This window comes from Tenrec ecaudatus, chromosome 3 (genome assembly GCF_050624435.1).
Source record: "Tenrec ecaudatus isolate mTenEca1 chromosome 3, mTenEca1.hap1, whole genome shotgun sequence".
Lineage (NCBI taxonomy): Eukaryota > Metazoa > Chordata > Mammalia > Afrosoricida > Tenrecidae > Tenrec > Tenrec ecaudatus.
Window position 1 is genome coordinate 106,565,815 of NC_134532.1, and position 19,428 is coordinate 106,585,242.

General features: G+C 40.1%; 1 protein-coding gene and 1 pseudogene across 4 annotated transcripts in view; one reads left to right on the forward strand and one right to left on the reverse strand.

Moving 5' to 3' along the window:
• The window catches only part of CAMK2D (calcium/calmodulin dependent protein kinase II delta), a 305,138-nt gene that overhangs the window by 76,983 nt on the left and 208,727 nt on the right, over positions 1 to 19,428 (forward strand). For all 4 annotated transcript variants that reach the window (XM_075543891.1, XM_075543888.1, XM_075543890.1 and 1 more), the window contains exon 3: positions 15,425 to 15,484. In XM_075543891.1, the coding sequence (XP_075400006.1) occupies positions 15,425 to 15,484 (60 nt within the window). The remainder of the gene's footprint in view (positions 1 to 15,424; positions 15,485 to 19,428) is intronic.
• On the reverse strand, positions 3,727 to 3,857 carry LOC142443956 (U4 spliceosomal RNA; annotated as a pseudogene).

The window sequence follows — 19,428 nt, forward strand, 5'->3', positions numbered from 1 at the left end:
TGTTGAGGGAGGGCTGGAACAGAGGCCCAAAGTCCATCCACTTGCTCAATGTATTGCCATGTAGTTATATATATACCTATGCCAATACCTCTAACGTTATGAATCATATATTTACATAAGTGCACACCTATGTTTATACCTCTATACATAGCTTTGCTTCCTAGATCTTCCCTGTTTCCTTTTATCTTCCTCCTTTCCCACCATCACACTTGCCCTACTTCCACCTATTAGTAATTCCTCTCAGCTAGATCATTCCTCCAACACCTCCAGGATCTTGATGTCCTCCACGCTGTTGATTTTAATTCCTTAGTTGTTCCCTTTCTATGTCATTGTTTGCTCACTACTCCCTTCCCCTGCTGTCTCCTCCCCAAGCTAATCCCTGCAGAACCTTCTGTCCCACTGCATTCTCCTTGGGCTTGCTTCCCATGCCTATCTTATATAGGTAGTCAAACCAACAATAATGCAGACAATTCAAAAAGAAAACAAAAATGGAATAAAAAGAAAAATATTTATAAAGAAAAATAATAACTAGCCAAAAAGAAAACACCCAAAGCAAAGATAATTCTAGGTCTGTCTGCCAACCTTTATGACTATCTCCCCACTGGTCCTCAGAGGGGCGGGGCGGTGGGGAGGTTGTGGTAACTGCCCTTCCTAGACTGAAGTCTATTTTGGGGGTTCCTCAGGGGCTTTGTGGCTTGACTTTCCTCCCGTTGCTCATCTGTTATGCTCCCTTCTTGGTTTGCCCCGCTGTGGGGGGTTCAGACTGGACACACTCCCCGCCGTGTGTTCTCAGTATGCCCAGCGAGGGGTCATCATGTCTGGAGCAGTTGTCAGCCCTACAGTCCTCTCTGTGGACTGAGAGTAAGGATTGGTTTGTTGTTAGTGAGATTATAGCATTACAGGGCGTGTCCTAATCTAATCCTGGCTGAGTGATCAAAGAGCAGTACAGATATAGAGAATTAAGTACATACAGGAAAGAATTTTGAGCCCCTGAAAATTACCAGGGAAACTAGGGAGACTTCAGCTTCTTGAATTTGGGAAGTACATTTCAGTAAACAATACTTCACTTCCCTTCTCTATTTTGAAGGGTATTATAATTCTTGTTGTTAAAGGTGTTCTGGTGGCGTAGTGGTTACGCATTGGGCTGCTAACTATAAGGTTAGCAGTTCAAAATCACCAGCCCCTCTTGGGAGAAAAACAGGGCTTTCTATTTTCATAGAGTCACAGTCTCAGAAACTCATAGGGGCAGTTCTACCCTGTTCTATAGGATTGCTATGAGTTGGAAGCCACTCAATGACAGTGCTCTTGGCGGTTGGTTTGTTATTATTAAACCTCTACCTTTTTATTTACTCATTCTTGAGTAGCATTGTTGTTACTAGGTACCGTTGAGTTGGTTCCAACTCATAGTGACCCTGAATTCGACTAGATCCTGTGCCATTCTCACAATTGTCCTTATGTTTGAGCTCATCAGTGAGCCAAATCACTGTGTGATTTAGTCTGGGTTGACTAGAGAAACAAATCCAGAGTCATCCATGTATATGTAACAGAGAACTTTATATCAAAGAGCAGTAGTATATTGAGAAAACATCGCAGCCCAGTCCAGATCAAGTCCATAGTCTGATATTTGCCCATATGTCTGATACCAATCTATAAATTCCTTTTCAGACTCACACAACACATACAATGACGCTTAATGCAGGAGTATCACAAGCCAGTGGGTAGAAAACTTTGTGGATCCAGTGGCAGTGGAAGCATCTCAGTGCTGGCAGGGGTCTCCATGTAGCTCCGTCAGCTCCTGGACTCTAGCATAGCTCCATGTGTCTTGTCAGCAGGGAGGGGAAGCAGAGGGACTGTGTGTATCTGGCCTCCAGTGAGCTATTGATCTCTGTGGTGCCTCCAAATGAGGTCATCAAGCTGTGACCTGATTGACAGGCTAGATTCCACCTCATCGCAAGTTGACACCAGATTATGTAACTACCACACTGTGTCAATCCATCCTGTCAAGAGTCTTCCTCGTTTTTTTCTTCCTTCCCCGTTACTTTACCAAGCATAATATCTCTTCCTAAGGACTGGTCATTGCTGATAATGTGTCCAAAGAAACTGAAACTAAATCTCACCCTTCTTGCCTCTAAGGAGCATTCTGGCTGTACTTCCTCCAAGACAGATTGTGTGTTCTTTTGGCAGTCCCTGGTGCTTTCCCTGTTCTTCACCAGCACCCTCATTCAAATGCATCCATTTCCCTCTGGCTTCCATGTTCATCGTCCAACTTCTTGTGTGCACGTGGCAATCGAAAATGCCACGGCAAGCCAGAGTCCTCAACCTGACTTTTCAACACTTTAAAGAGATTTTGTGGCTCAAATGCACACAATGCAAGTGTTTGATTTCTTGACTGCTGCCTTCACGCGTGTTATTGTGGAGACAAGCAAGATGAATCCCTGGCAATGCCACTCATTTCTCTGTTTATCGTGATGTTAACTGTACATCACAATTTGAGGATGTTAATTTTCTTTCTAATCAGTTATAATCTATACTGAAGGCAACAATCCTTGATTTGCATCAGTATGTACAGTAGGTGAGCCTGTACTAGAGGGCATTTCCTTCTGATGTATAAATTATTGATACTTTCACTAAAGCTGGTCATTCATGACTGATATAACATGTATATGTTTGTAATAAATAATTTTAACAATATAAATTTGTTAATAGTCACTTAGAAAAGAAAGCTGATGTGGTAAGTTTCATATATTTTATGTTTACTATAAAGTATTTCATATTTAATTAAATGCTTAATATAAAAGCAGTTTTTACATTTGTATTTCAAACAATGAATTATATTCTGCTTTTCTTAGAAGTGGAACACGTAGTGTGGATGTAGGTTGAATTGAGCCAGCAATGTGTACAATTTTGCAAGTTCTCACAATGAAAGACAAAATAATTACAGATAGGAAATTAAGCCCCAAGTGCATTCGGGATGAAAATAATCATAACATAATTTTACATTTTCAAATGATGAGAAATGCATCAAAGAAGAACAAATTTCACGAAGAAGAAAAAAAAACAACCCAACAAGAGGAAAAATATACTTTGTTTCTTCCACACCTGCTTGTAGTTTGATCAGTAGTCCAAATGCATATCATAACACCTCTGGGATGCTGCATCCTCCTTCGGGAGCCGGGGGATGGGAGTATTCCTGCATGCCCACATCCGTAAGGCTGGTATTCCCATCCCAACATGGAGGACAAAGAGCCAGGCCACTCACGTTTTTTTTTAAGCTCACTCTAAGTGTATTCTTGAGTCAGCCTGCATTACCTAGATCTTAAATGTTCATCCTTACATGTTCTTGAAACAGCTTTGTAAGTGTCCAATTGGAGCAATATATACGGTGTGTGTGTGTGTGTGTGTGTGTGTGTGTGTGTGTGTGTGTAGTGAATTGGGTGAAAATTTACAGAAAAAAGTAAGTTTTCCATTTCAAAGACTAGACACATTTTGTGAAGCGTCATCGATTGTAGTCCCCGCGATGTAACATCATTTCAAAGTACTTCTTCCTTGTGATTTGGGTTTCCATATCTTCTTCTTTTTGACCTTTCCTGCCTTCTGAACTTTTTCCTCTGGCAAATTCTACCCTGTTGCTTTCAGTGGTTGATGATGTTAAAGAGTTAGACCTGTGTATGTTTAGCTGAAAATTGAATCACCGTGGTGAGTTCAAATCCAGGCCTGAAAAGTGACCAAGGACCCTGGTCTCAGAGGTTCCACCAGGCTCTTCTAGTAAATCCTTTTCACGATTTTGAGTTTTCAGTTCGCGATAACCGTGCTTCGGATAAACCTCACTGGCTATGATGTTGCCACTGCCCAAAGCTGGCGATTTTGAGTTTTGTGTCAAATTTTTCTCCTGCTTTGTCCAGGACCTTCCAATCTGCTCCTTTTTCAGAGGCGTTGGTAATGGATGGCAGCTGGACACCCTCTCACTCTTCTAGCCTTGGACTCAGGGTAGTCATTAGTCCTCCTTTGGACTCAGGATTTCCGTGCGTCTTTGATGTTTTTTGCTGCGAATGGAGAGACACCAATGGGTGCACGTTAGGTGTTTACTCACAAGATTTGAAAGCCCACGTTGTAACTCACCAGACTAGAATGTAGGACATTTTCTTTGTGAACTACTTTGCGCTAATTGACCGTGATGTTCCCTGAGATCACGATTCTAAGTTTTCAGAACCAATGACTCACTCCGTCACAGTGTTTAGTTATGGTGAAGAAGTTTTATAACACTGCCCCTGAATGCTCTACTTATGGTCTACTTGTAGTCTACTATATTCATGGATATGTTTGCAGTATATGAATACACAGGTAGCGCAATCCTCTGCAAAACCTACACTTTTGTGTCTATCTGTGTATTCACTGATAAATTATTACTGGTATTTCCGGATTGTTTGTATACTTCTGTTGACCTCTTACCTTTCACTTTTATACTCCTCCCGGTTCTTCCTTTGTGTTGACTGCTTTTTGTTGACCACTCCCTCTCTTGCATATTGCCTTCCCCAACACTCAAGGGAATAGGGGTTTACCCACTAGTTAGTCTCCCTTTCTCCACTCCCCACTGCTAACCCAAACCAAACCAAACGCACAGCCATCAATGCTGACTCAAGGAGACCCTATAGGACAAGGTAGAACTGTTCCTGTAGGCTCATGACACTATAACTCTTGACATGATGGTTCTCCCCACGCCTAGTGACCATCAAGTGGTCTTTCGTTTGTATGGGAAAACCTCATCTTGACTTTTCATATTTTTGTTACTAATTTTACTCTGGGTTCACCCATGTTACAAGGTACTTCATGGATTCATCATTATTTCTTGACATTGCAAAATATACGGTTGTGTGTGTGTGTGTTTTAATGTAGTTGGTTTACCCATTCATCCATTGCTGAGCATTGAGGTTGTTTCCATCTTTGGGCTATCATGACTAGTGCTGTGATAAACATGGGTGTGCATATACTTATCCCTATCACAGCTCTTGTTTCTCTAGGGTATGGACCTAATTATGGAGTTATTGGGTCATGTAATATTTCTGCTTCTAACTTTAGACTAAAAAGTGTTTGAGGTCACTCCAATGTCACCCAACACAAGGGCTAATTCAATGGAGCAGAAGGCCAAGTGAAGAGATATATTGAATGTAACTGATTGCTGTTTTAATATCTCTTTTTTGCAAATTTTATGAAGACAGGACTGTGTAAACTTATTGCTAAGACCCTTTCTGGGGGTGGGAGGGGCACTCTCTCACAGAAAGTTCCTAATGCCTAGAGAAACCATAACAATGCATCTTTCACGCATTTCTGTCTTATTCTTCTGTGTTATCCACAGTTATTCTTTCATATTTTGTAACGTGATCATATCAAGCTGTATCAGAGAAATGCCCTGTGGAAACAAAAGTATCATACATATTTTATTCTTTCATCTTTTAAATAAATTGTATGTACTTAATTCTTAGGGGGAAAAATCAGAGCAAAATCCCTGAAGTAGATGCTCTATTGAGTTACTAGGCAACCCCTTGTATAAGTCCTCTGGGCCACTGGGAGAGCTGGTAAAGTAGAAACTGTGTTTATCTTTAGTACGTCTTGTTTCCGCTCTGGGTCCTTTCCGTCTCTAGGTAGTCAACGTTTCAACGACAATAATGCAAAGTGCCTCAAGTGACCTAGCTTTATTATTCCTAAACACAAGAATGGGATCGTGTGGCAAATCCCCACATCTCACAAGTAAAATTATGTCTGGGGGAGAGTATGGTGTTGATCAAATTGTGGAGACCAAGAGCTCAGCGAGATAGAAAATTTATTCCGTCACCCTCTCTAAGACGATGCATAATTAGAGTATAACTCTTTCATTTTTTTTCATGGATTAAGTTATTGATGTGCAATTAAAATTAAGATAGTGAAATGCATACCTATAATTCTTAAGTGTGCCAACTGATAACATCAAGATAGTTTATTTTATTAAAGTCTGTTTTTATAATAATAGCAATTGAAATTTGATAGTTTGAATGGTAACCATTGACAGTTATCTGTTCTGTGTGAACTCGCAGTCTAACACCTCATGTCCTAAATCAATACAGGAAAACTATGGTTCCCTCCTTTGGATTAACTGGAGCTACAGCTTACTGTCTATCGTATTTTCACACAAACAGTATGCGTTATTGCATTTTTTGTTTTCCAAATGGCAAAGCCCCTCACACATGAGCTTCCTGTATGCTCCATGAGTGTTAGATATGTGGACCCATTAATTATGTGTGGGGAAAATGTAATACTCTGGATGGGTCCCATTCCCTTCATGCACAGGCCCTGCTTGTCTGGCCGTATTTGGTCCCACCTGCCTGTTCTATGCTGACTGGTACTCTTTCTGACTGGACTCTGGTGAAACTCATAATACAAGCGCACTGTCTTAGGCCACGCAACCAAAGGTGTAGCTGTGCGAGCGGACCTCTAACATGGGCAGGCCGGGGCACCCTCAGCAGAGAAGCATCAAAACAGGTTAAGAACTGTAAAGAGAGCTACTTCACGTCAGGCCATGCTGACAGGACATTGAGAGGATTTCCTGCTCATCTCCTCCTCCTGTTTTCTGGAGGACATCTTCAGTCCAGAGGCAGTCTTCTTTTCAGTACTGTCTACCCTGCGGCAGTGTTTTGATGCTGTCCATAAGTGCAACCACAGTGCTCCTTAGAGGCAAGGCCAGCCAGCTTTCAACTCCTGCATTTTGCACATGTTGTCAGGAGAGAGCAGTCCCTGGAAAGTGACGTTGTGCTTGGTACAGTAGAGGGCCAGTGAGAAAATGGATTGGCACAGTGGCTTCGCTAGTGGGCTCAAACATAGGCATCTGTGTGAGGATGGCACAGGTCCGCGCGGTGTTTCCTTCTGTTGCACGTTAGTTAGGTCGCTATGAGTCCAGCAACACCGAGCAACAATATACCCTGAAACCTGTTCCTAAATAATTAATGTTCCTATTTCTTCTCCGAAGGATAAAATGCCCAGTGCAAATTCCCCTTAGCCTATCACCTAAACCTGGTGAGGAGCGTGCGCAGAGGCTCTCTCTCTGGCATCCCTTAGGTCCTAACAGAATGTTTCCGTCTCTGTTCCTCTTTGTGAATATATAAGTAGTAGATATTCTATGTAATCATTCACTAACCAAACTATTATATATAGAATTTACTTAATTTACTATAAAGTCCTGTTTGTCATTTTATAAAAAGTTTACTCATTTAAATTACTGAACCAGAGCCCTTATAAGACAGGTTTTTAAACATTTGTATAATTTCATGTTACTTGTATAACACATGTAGTGTCATGTTTGCATATGAATACCATTATTATAGAGCAAAGAGAAGAGCACCCATAGCCTGTAGACGAGCTTAAGATTGTTACCATCAACTTCCCCTTTAAACAATTATCTTTAACAAGTGCTTTAGTAGAACATCATTCATTTCTGATGAATTCCTTTGGCACAGGTGAATAATAGAAGATAGTGAGTTTTTATAAAACTGGTCAATTTAACCTGCTTAAAAATATTACGGTCACACAAAAATTACTTCATTCCTATTTGTTTTTGAGCTGTTTAAAGTACACCATAAAATTGCATAACTACGACTTTCTGCCTGCATTTGACTCTATTGATTTTATCTTTTCTTTAATCATACATAGCACTGGTTCACCCCCATTTTTTTTTTTTAACCAGTGACCTGGAAATATCGTTCTGTTAGCATGATGACTTGATTCTTTGTTTTATTGGAAGCAGTTCCTTCATGGTACTTAGAGAACATGTCAAATGAATACATTTTTATAAAATTAATATGATTCTTTCTAATGCATCTTTAAGAACAGCGTTCTCTTGAAGTGAAAGAAAATAGTAGTAATAATGATAATGAAGTTGATACTAATACTCATTGAGTAGTTACTGTGATCCAGACTTAGGGCTTTAGAGCTTTATAGGTATGTTCTCTAGTCCATGGAAGGTAAATATTTCCCATCCTATTTAAGGATGAAGCTTTTGAGACCTTCAGTGGCTTAGAAACCCATTTGTTGTGGAACCGAATAGCACATCGTCTCTGCTTCTCTCTGAATCCTGAGACCTTCCCATCCTTCCATTTGTCTTTGTGTCTGTTGTGATGTGCCTTTGAGTTCATTTTGATGTCTAGGGACCCCATGCGATAGAGTAGAACTACCCCATGGGGTTTGCTAGGCTGCTATGGAAATGGGAGCAGGTTGCCAGGCCCTTTCTCCCCTGGAGTGGCTGGTGGGTTCGAACTGCTGACCTTTGGGTTACTAGCATAGTACTCAAACTTTGTACCTATAGGCCTCCTAGGTCCTACGTCACAGAGTTACTAGAGATGAACTGTTTGAAGACATAGTGACAAGAGAGATTGAAGTTGATGCTAGGAAGTCACTTGCTTGGGACAAGGCCCAAGACTGAACATGCAGATAGCACTTGTTCATTGTATTTGTTTACAAAGGAATCAAAACAGTTTAGTGTTTATGAAGATCTTATAATCCCATCCTGGACTTCTTTTCATGATCCAAAGTCCCAAACTAAACTCACTGCCATTCAGTTGATGCTGAGTCTTCCGACCCTACAGGCCTGAGGAGAGCTGCTCCAGAGTGTTTTGAGGAGTTAGTTGACAGGAGTAGAAAGCCTTATGGGGGTCTTCCCTGAAAACAACTGGTGGATCCAAACTGCTAACTTTGTGATTAGCCGAGCAGTGTGCAGCCCGCTGTCCCACAAGGACTCTTTTTTTTTTAATGCTCAGTCCATCTGAGTTGGTATCTCTCTCTTTTGAGGATCTTCATAATTATTTGGGAAAAGTTTACAATCTATGAGTATGATCTGAACTTTACTTTTTAACCTAAGATTTAGAGTTTGAGTGCATCGTTTTAAAAAAAGAAAACAAAGAAGCAAGCAAACAAATGAAAGCCTGATATTTAACTGGTGATTAACTACCCTTTTGAAGCAAAGATAAACTATCTCTAGTATTGGGCTATATTTACTAGTCATGTGTGGCTATTTCAATTTCAGTGGATTAAATTTTTTTTTAATTCAGTTACTCACTTGAGCTAGCTGCATTAAACTGGTTAATAGTAGAAATGGCTGGTGATGATCAATTGGACAGAGTAGATATAGGAGGGCTGTCAAAAAATTCAAGAAAAAAATCTAAAAGATAGTGGCATTTTTTTCACGAACATTTTGAAGTGTGCCCCTTGTAGAACATTTCCGTCGTTATAGAAAGGTTTATTGAACATTGCCTGTCTAGTCAGAGACCATAAAAGGAAACTGGCTGAAAACAAAAGGCTGCAGGAGTTTCCCTAAAGCGTGATTATTAGCTGTTTAACTCTTTGGAAATGCCATTAAAGTCCTTGGGACTCTGACATGAAACACATTTATTCCTGTGTTTCAGAGGGCAGATACAGTAATTTGCCACTGCTGTTAACTGGTGAAATTTTTATAGAAGTTAAAACAGACGAACATTTTGTCTAAACGGAAACTAACTAGACTACACAGAGGCAATGGCTTTGAAGTGAAGTAGAAAAATCAAAAGCTCTACAAAATCAAGGGTCTTCATTAGGGTGTGTTATGAGCCAGCGGGAGAAAGACCAGGCTTTCTTCTACTCGTGTGAAGAGTTCATCTCAGATACCCACAGAGGCACTGTGAGTCGGCATTGACTGCAGGGCAGGCAGCGAGTTTGATACCAGTCTAAAAAACAAGCAAAAACTAACCTTAGAACTCACTGTTAATCGAGTCCATTCCAATTCATGGCCACCTTATAGGACAGGGTGGAGCTCCCCCTGTGACTTTGCGAGACTGTAACTGCTTTACGTGAGGAGAAAGCCTCATCTTTCTGGTGTAGCATGTATGATAGTTTCAGCGTGTCACCACTGTGTCACCAGAGCCCCAATAGCCAGCTGTTTTCTTCCACAGATGAAATGGCAGACAGAAAAGAGATAAAGTAAACAGACACCTGATTATTCTTCCTTGTTCAAAACAAGACAAAAAAAGAGGAGGAAGGTGGTGGGTTGGGGGCTGGAGGCAAGGTACAGGGAATGAAAAGGTTTACAATGGGAAAATCATGCTGTCTAATCAAATCTAATGTAGTCTTGATATGTAGTCAAGACTGGACTGATATCCTAATTCTGAAGTTAATATTTATATCAACTTCTCACACAGAACAAACTCTTCAAAAGGTTTCACTCCAAAATTATGATGCAAAGGTATTCAAAACATATACCTAATTCTACTTTACCACGAAAAGGACATCATCTTATGAAGTTGTAGAATCTTACTGCCTTGTTCAAGTAACTAGTGGGCATCAGAAGTAATGAACAGTGATCAATAAAGTTAGAGAGAGCCTCGTCAAATAATTAGAAAATCCTATTTCTGACATGGATTAGACCTAATACAAAATAAAAGGATAAAATGAAAGTGAAATATTTCATGATTACTTTTGGAAATTTTTTGTTAATGGGAATATAGCAACTTTAAATCCATGTGCATTATGTTCAGGGTTTGCAAGATGCCTGTAACGTAAGGACAGTTTTAAATACTGCCTACTACATTGGATGGAATCTATAGCCGTACTGGAGAATTACTTCATTTAAGTAGAGCTAATTTGTTGGCAGTAGAAATGTATTCAGAATATAATTCAAAACCCTCCTGGTATGGTCTCAGAGCAATCACATTTGACTGTTATAGAATCTGTGCATTAAGCCTATACCTTATATTGAGAGAGGAATAACCTCTTCAGGTTTTCACGTCCCAGTAATTTATGACTACTTGATATGTTGATACTCTTGCTTCTCTTAATACCTAATTGAATACAGAATTTTGGAAAACACCAGAGCAAACAATGAGAAAAACAAGACAGGGGTTGAAAAGCGAGAGAGAGACGATTATTGTTCATTCATCCCTTCATTTTCTCATTCACTTGAGAGAACTCTGGTGGCATTGTGAGTAACCTCAAGATAGAGAATTTTACCCACCAGTCACTATCTGTTCCCTTAAAAATTTAAGTCTCAGAAAGAACAGTTCTACTCCATCCTATACAGTTGCATTCAGAATCAGCTCAGCAGCAGTGAGTGATTTTAGGGGCCCTGGAAAATGATGCAGAAATAAGAGCTGATAGCAAAAAAGTGAAAGACAGCGCAAGTATAATGAAAAGCCCCAACAATACCACATTGTTGTAGTAATTTTTCTTCATTTATTTTATTTTTTAAATGATGTTTTTATTGGGGGCTCTTAAAGATATTATAACAATATATAAATCAATTGCATTATGTGAACTTGTACATATGTGGCCATCATTTTCAAAACATTTTCTTTCCACTTGAACCCCTTGAAATCAGCTCCTCTTTATTCTCTCCCTCCTCCACCCTACCACCTTCTTGAAATCTTAATAAATTATATATATCATTACTATTTTTTATATCTTACACTGTCTGATATATCCCTTTGCTGACCACAGTTTTGTTATTCGTTCCCCTGGAGTGAGATGATATGATATATCCATCATCACTAACAGTTTCCCCTCCTCCCCCTTTTCACCCTCCATTCCCATATCCAGGTGGAGTCGTTACTCCCACTGGAAATTTATTTTCCTCTTTCTTCAGGAAGTAGACAGCCAAGTTGGGACACACAAGTATGGCATCTCTTACTTGAGGGTCACTTAGTGTGGTGGTGTCATAATGGTTATGCGTTAGGCTGCTCACCAAGAAAGGTTAGTTGTTGGAAAGGACCTACCACTTGACTGGAGAAAGACAGGCCTCTCTACTGCCTGAAGAGTGACAGCCTGAGAAACTCAGAGAGGCAATCGACTTGATGACTGTGAGTTTGGTTTTAGTTAGCTAGTGCTGCTCTAACAGAACTGTCACCAGTGAGTGGCTTTAACAAACAGAAACAATATTCCCCCTACAGTTCAGGAGCTAGAAGTCTGAATTCAGGGTTCCAGATTTAGGGGGCGTTTCTCTTTGCAGCTTTCGGAAAAGGTCCTTGTCTCTGCTAAATTACTGCTCCTGGGTGTCTTCAAGTAGCTTGGCCTTCCTCTTCAGGGCTCGCTAGCTTACTTTTAATCCCCTCTATATCTCAAAGAGATGGACTCAGATCCACTTTTGTTGCTAGGTGCCACCGGGATGATTCCAACCCCTAGTGACCTTAGAGACAACAGCACAACAGAACAGAGCCGTGCCCCATCCTGCCCCATCCTCACAGCTGTTTCTGTGCCTGAATCCATAACTTGGCGGCCACAGTGCCAGGCCATCTCCTTGAGGGCCTTTCTCTTTTTCGCTGCCCCTCCTCTTTCCCAAACACCATGCCCCTCTCCAGGGACAAGAATCTCCAGACAAGATGTCCAAATTATATAAGATTTTACACTGTTTCATTAACATAACAGATGATGTATTCCAGAGGAGATTATATAACCAGCATAGATATTAGAATCTATAGCACATATTTTTGGGGAGCACAATTGAATCCATATGAGATTAGAAAACCAAGCCCCTTGTCATTGAATGGAATCCAATCTTATAGTGACCCTATAGGATGCAGTAGAACTGCCCCCTGCAGTTCTGCCAAGATGACTTTGCGGGCTATAATCTTTACGATAGTCTTCCCCAAATCACCTATGGGACTGCTGGTGGGTTCAGATCATTCACCTCTCACATCTCCATCTCACCTCTCTCTTCTTGAACTCTTGTCACCACTGTCCTAACAGGGCCTCTTCTTGTGGCTATAGTTTCTGAGACTGAGAAAATGTGAGAAACTTGATCACCTAATTGGCTTTGTTGTGGTCCAGATGCCAAGAGAGTGGGGTGCCCAAAAAGCAGGGGTAAGGGAGGGGATAACCCAGGTGGTGAGGATTGAGGAGCACAGCAGTTTGCACTGACACGCGGTATGGTCAGCTGGGCAAGCATTAAGATTTAAGGTGGCTTCTAAATATTCTACTTCTATATATTTTTTTGGGTGGGGGAGGCCTATTTTATGGGAAGGAGAGTTGTGTTTGTGTGCACGGTGTGTGCTGGGCGTGGGTAGATAACTGTCTTATTTTGGCAGAAGATCAAACAACTGCCCGTTCTCAAACCATCTGTTGGCATGGCCTATTCTGAGACGGTGACTCCACAGGAGAGGCCAAGGGCAGAGGGGACACAGTGCACTACGGCAGTAATACTGCTCATCACAACTCCAAGGTGCAGCGAAGAATTACAATATGGCAGAGTGGTTATGTGTTGGGCTGCCAACTGAAGACCAGCAATTTGGAACCACGAACCACTCTCTGGGCAAAAGATGAGGCTTTACTTTTTACCCCAAGTAAGAGTTAGGGTGACAGTAAGAGTCGCGGTTGCAGTGAAGTGCGGCACTCTGGGAAACCCACAGGGGCAGTTCCACTCTGTTCTGGAGGGCCTCTATGAGGTGGAATCCACTCAATGCCAGTAAGCTGACTAGGTTTTAAAAAAAATCAGTTATATTTGTACTCAAGAGGATTAGCAATTTAAAGTTTGGACATCTTGGGGATAAATAATTTTAAAATTGGGTTATCGGTAAAAGCTCATTCCCTGATATTACACATAAAAGGAATGGTTGCTTTAGGGAGTTTCAAGGTTCTCCTCTGGCTTTGGGAAAGTGGTTCACTTTCCTTCTGCATTTGTGATCACAGTGGTTCTTCAGCATAAAGATTGGAACTTGATTTGGAATGACAGCTGGGGTTAGATTTCATTAGTTCTGATTTCACATTTTTGAGCCTTGTTTGAAGTAAAATGCCTTGCTTTTTAAAAAGGGGGACAGGGTTTTAAATCTGGGAAGAAATAAACACATTTTGTCCCATAATCTGTTCACACCGTTTTAAAATCTGGAAGTCTCAGGACTAGTCTTTGGCGCCTAGTCTTTGGAAACACCAAATGTGAATCTGTTTTCCTTTGCTGCATTGTTTATGTGGCCCACTGATGCTTTATCCGACCCAACTTCATTATTGCCTGAAGTATTAGCAGTATTTTCACTCACGTAATAGTTTGGACTTGAGCATCAAAAGCCATACCGTTATAGCTTGAGCACTTGAATAAGTGATAAATGCCCCTGATTTTACAATCGCTTTGGGGACTGTGGCTAACACATGAAAATCTTCAAATGGTGCTAAACAGTGTCTCCTCTTTTCTAATCTGTGTTTGCCTTTTTAGCCTGGCAGTGAGTTGTGATAGTTGGGAATGATGAGGTAGTACGTATGATTTTGCTTGTCAGTTGAACTAAAAGCGCAGGAAGTTTTAAATGTAAAACCAGTCATTCTTTTTACCAGGACAGGCATGGAAATATGCTTCCAGTAATCAGTAGGTAGTCACCTCTCAACTGCTTATCCCCCAAGTGCAGTTGTGCATTTGATGTTGCAGGTGAAGCACACCAGGTGATGCTGAAGTCTGGTTGTAAGGAGAACTTTACGATATCACCATGCCTGGAATGTAAAAGCATCCCCTGGTAGCATATTACAAGCTGCCTAATGATTCCTAGGTGATGACTGCGGAGAGCGACTGCAGAGAAGGACAGAGGAAGTCACGCAGCCCATCAGAAGGCAAGCGCAAGAAAGCATCAGTATATTGCGGCAGACGATGGTCCCTAGTCATCCTTGCCCCTGGTACTCATGCCCCTCCTCTTTGAAGTAGGTCACTGTAGTGGCTGTCTTCCAACAAACGGGGTCTGGCAAACATGATGGGATATCACTTCTATAATCAGACCAGAATACGATGACATACTCTTTTCCTCGGTGGCTTTGAGATTTTAAAGCTGGGAAGAAACAAATACCAGAGGGCAGCCTCCAGTCAGCAGCCTGCTACCAACCCTCAGTTCAGGAGTCCTGGAAGAATGTAAGATCTGCCAACTAGCATTTGAACTTAGAAGCCGGTCCTTACCAGTCCAGGCTTGAGATGAAACTGTAGCCATCTGATTGCGGACTTGTGAGGGAGCCCCAAACTAATGGTACCACTAGGTGCCTGGGTGCCTGACCCACAGAGACTGTTAAGGGAATGCACGTGTTTTTTCAAGCTGCTGCTTTGTAGGACTCGTGATACGGCCATGGCAAACTAATTCAGACACTGAAAAATTCTCGAATTATGTTCACTGCTAGAGCTGAAGCTCTGTTTGTACTTATTGACCACGAAGGTTTTTATTTCCTTGACTTATGTAATTATGCACCTGATTATATGTGTATCTACTTGTACATGCACCAAATTAGAAAAAAGATTGTTTGACTATGTGGTATTCACTGAATTCCAAATTCAAATGATAACTTTTTGAAAAAGAAAGAAGTGTGTGAGTGGATGTGAAACTTTATTGCTGTCATGTTGGCCCACTGTTTATGACCTTTTATGTTCTTTTTCACTCCGTGTTGTGACCTCATTTTCTCTTTTATTTTCTTTCAACAGATCACCAGAAACTAGAAAGGGAAGCTAGGATTTGCCGACTTTTGAAGCACCCCAATATTGGTGAGGCCATGCTTTCAGCGTACCTTAAATGTTAATTTAACCACCAAACCATTTGCTACGGTTAAGAATAAGCTCCTACCATTTGATCTTTGGTTACACGTAACGCTTTCTCCTTATGGTTTATTTCTATGTGTGTGCAATTGATGAAGCAAGTATGGCAAAAAAGATCTCTTGTAAGTGAAATGTATCTCACTACCGAGTCACTTATACTTAAAAAGAATAAAAATGATAGCTAATCGGATCAATGATGATGAGCACTTTCTCTCCTGCTCAAAGTGGAGTGCACATCAACCAGTAGAGAAACAGAATAAAATTAAAGAGTGAGTGAGTTAAAAAATGAATTCTTTGTTGTCTTATTTGGGAGCCCAAGTGGTGTGGTTAGTTGTGCCTTCGGCTGCCACCCGAAAGGTCAGTAGTTTGGCTCGCCCAGTTCAGGTCTTCTGCTCCTGTAAAGATTTACAGCCTCAGAAACCCAGTGGCCAAGTTCTACTCTATCTTACAGTTCAACTTGATGGCAGTAGCCTGTGTGTGTGTGTGTGTGTTTTGTTGTTACATTAATTTCATTTTTAACAACATATTTTGCGGATATCCCAGGCTAGCTACTTGGGTGACATTAGAAACACTACATGATTTCTTTGTCCTTCCATTAGTTCATGTGTAAAATGCAAATGATCCTTTTTTTTTAACCTAACTTGAGAATAGTTGTGAAGGCAAAATCAGAACATGCATGCATTTTTTGAAAGCTGTATATTTTTAAGTGAGGTCTCTTTTATACCTGTTGGTTCTTTATTTATTTTTCAATTTTAATTTATTGTGACTTAAATGTATCAGAGTCACAGTATGTTCCACAGAGTTTTATCTTTTTTAAAACTTAAGAATAAGATTTACTGACATAATTCACATATCATACGGTTCGGTTGTTCAGTCACATTAAGAAGAGTTGTATAGTCACCACCACAATTTCAGACCACTTTCTTTTCATTGTTGTTGTGCAAGCATCACCCCAAACAATTTTAAAGCATTTTCAATTCATTCTTTATAGCTTCCTATTTCCCCACAACCTCCCCTGCCTTGCTCCTAGGTGATTATTAATCCAGTTACTATCTGCATAGATTTACCTATGAGTGTCAAATACAGACCTACTCATGCAAAACATAATAAGGAAGCAAACAAACCAGTAAACAAAAAAATCAACAACAGTGTTCAAACAAAACAGTAAAACTGAAAAGAAGTGATAAAATATTAAAAACTAAAACAACTTTAAAATAGGTTAAAAGGGAAATCAAGTGATAAGGTGTTCCTTTTTAACCTAACTACATTTGCCGTAATCAACGTTACAATTCTCTCTGTTGGATACATGCCGAGGCTGTGGACCTTTAACCCATGTGGGGAGCCTGAAAATAGATGTTGTGCTTCCACTGTCATCTTTGGCCTTCTGCACACCCGTTCAGAATTTAAGCTCTGATAGCATGCGCTCGACAGTTTTTAATTGAAGCTTGCCTTTATATGTCTTTGAAGATTATTCAGTCAACAATGATAACGTCTGAAGAGATAGTATGTATGCCATTATTTAAATTAAGTATGCCATTATTTAAATCGGTTAAATTATTTTTCACCTATACTAAGAATAGGTTATTTTAGAAGCATTGGTTCTATTTTTAAAGACTTGTAAAATTATTTTACAGTATTGTTTTTCAAGGATTATAAAATAGCTTGATAGTTGAGTTGTTTTCTAGAATAAACAAATGGATAAATAAAAGAAAAATAGGAGAAATAAACTAAGGAAAGAAAACGGATTAACAGGAAAAAAATAACTAGGTTGTGTGACAATGGCTTAGATTGTTTTAGAAAAATGTTATCACTTCAGCTCTTTTTGTTTTAGATTTTATTGCCAACCAAATCATCTCTGATCTAAAAGTTGAGAGAGAATTGGAGATGATAAAGTAAATTTTATAAAGTCATTCACAGAGACATGTAAAACTATAAGGAAGTTTTCTCTTTTTTTCCTATGTGTATGACTATTCAAATTCTCTTACTTTTTTGAAATTTTCCCATAATTGCGTCCTCACACTTTGGGTTCTTATGTGAATAGACACTGCCTCGTCTCGACGTATTAACAGGTCGGCAAATTTCAAAACCAGAACTTCCAGTTTAAGGCTATAAGAGAACAGTCCTCAAATGCGAATCTGCCTCTTTATAAGTATTTCATACTGGTAGTGTCTGTGGTATTTTTGGTAGACTAAAGAGGACTTTAAAAATGTCATCTCCTGTACTCCATTGAGCGCGTTTCTTGATTAGATATGAGGGAAAATGAAACCTTTGTGAGGAGAGCTATCTTTGGCCAGGAATGCAGTAGGTGAGTTTGTTGTTATTTTTGTGTAGCTTTGCTTGGTTGGATTTTTGTTTCTTATGACTTTTCCTGTTGGAATTCAATTTTTTGAGTTGCTGTAAGTTACCTCCACTTCCTTTTGTCCCAAGACAATCAAGCTAAAACAAGAACAGTATTTCATTTCGATACTTCTTGCAACATAACGTCATTGGAGAAAGGGAAGAGTCGCACAGCAGAGCAGGTTCTGAAGTTTAGGTGTGTGCACGTGTCAGCGATACAGTCTGACGCCGTTTATAGCTGTTCCCAAGGGTCTTCCGCTGCTAGTCCTTGGTAGCCTCACTTGATGGTTTTCTTCCATCTCTCAAGATTTCAGGAAATCCCTCACGGTTTTAGGAATGCAAAAGGAGCTGTGTACATTCTGTGTCCTTGTACTCGAGGGCCTATTTGTAAGCATAAGAGAAGTTTCTCGTTACCTTGAACTTCAGGGCGTAAATGATCGATTAAAATGATACGGCGCTGTCTCTTAACATTAGAACATTGTCGCATGTACTCCTATCATTTGTTTCCTCGATGAACTATGATTCTAGGAATGCAGCAAAGAACTGAGCAGACACCTATTTCTTCTCCCCCTCAGCTTGCCATGTTTGTGGGTGAGATAGAGAATTTTCATATTTCTTCTCCTCCTCAGCTTGCCATGTTTGTGGGTGAGATAGAGAATTTTCATATTTCTTCTCCCCCTCAGCTTGCCATGTTTGTGGGTGAGATAGAGAATTTTCAAAGTGTTGGGTGTTAAATGGTGACAATCGCTGCTGGGTAAATGGAAGCTCAGAAGGAAAAGAGGGGATCTTAAGGAGCGCTCATTTGAAAGAGTTGGTTAGGGCTAATTTGAATGAGAAGTTTGAGTGCAGATGTAAGTGAAGAGAGGAACAAAGCGAGTGGCTGGTTCTCTGAGAGGTGTGGGGAGAGAGGAGGTAGGTGTTGCAGGTAGAGAAATGACTGGCCCAGAAGCAGGACCTCCTCCCATGGTCTTCAACAAAGAGTTCCTTTCCTGATGGAAGAAATAAGATGATCATCAAAATAGTAATGCACACAAATTTCCCTGGAATTGATAATGTGGTATCTAAAGATTATGAGCTTCTATATTATTATCCCTTTCTCTATTTTATTATTTTCTGCTTTTCTTTTTTTTAAAGATTTGTCAGAATTTAGGATGTAAAGAAGTAAGTACCATTTTTGACACATTTTCCCCTGTGAAAATTTGAGTGTTATATTTTCATTTTTCATGTGTCTTTCATTTGGCACAGAATCGATAATCTGAGAAACTGCAGCACTTTAAAGGTTTCTCCCAAAGAGACATATTTTAAACCAGAGAAAAGTGGTGACTCATTAAACTATTTTTTGAAGGAATATTTGAAAAACTCATGGACAAGAATGTAAAAGTTATTTGCAACCAGAGAAGACAACTGTTAATTTTTTGTTGTTTTAATTTCAGATTTTTTATTGTACATCTTGCATATATGCTTACTTTAAAAATTCACTCTGTTTCTGTCATTTTCTCTCTCTCTCTCAAACACACACACACACACACACACACACACACAGAGGCTAAGTGTAA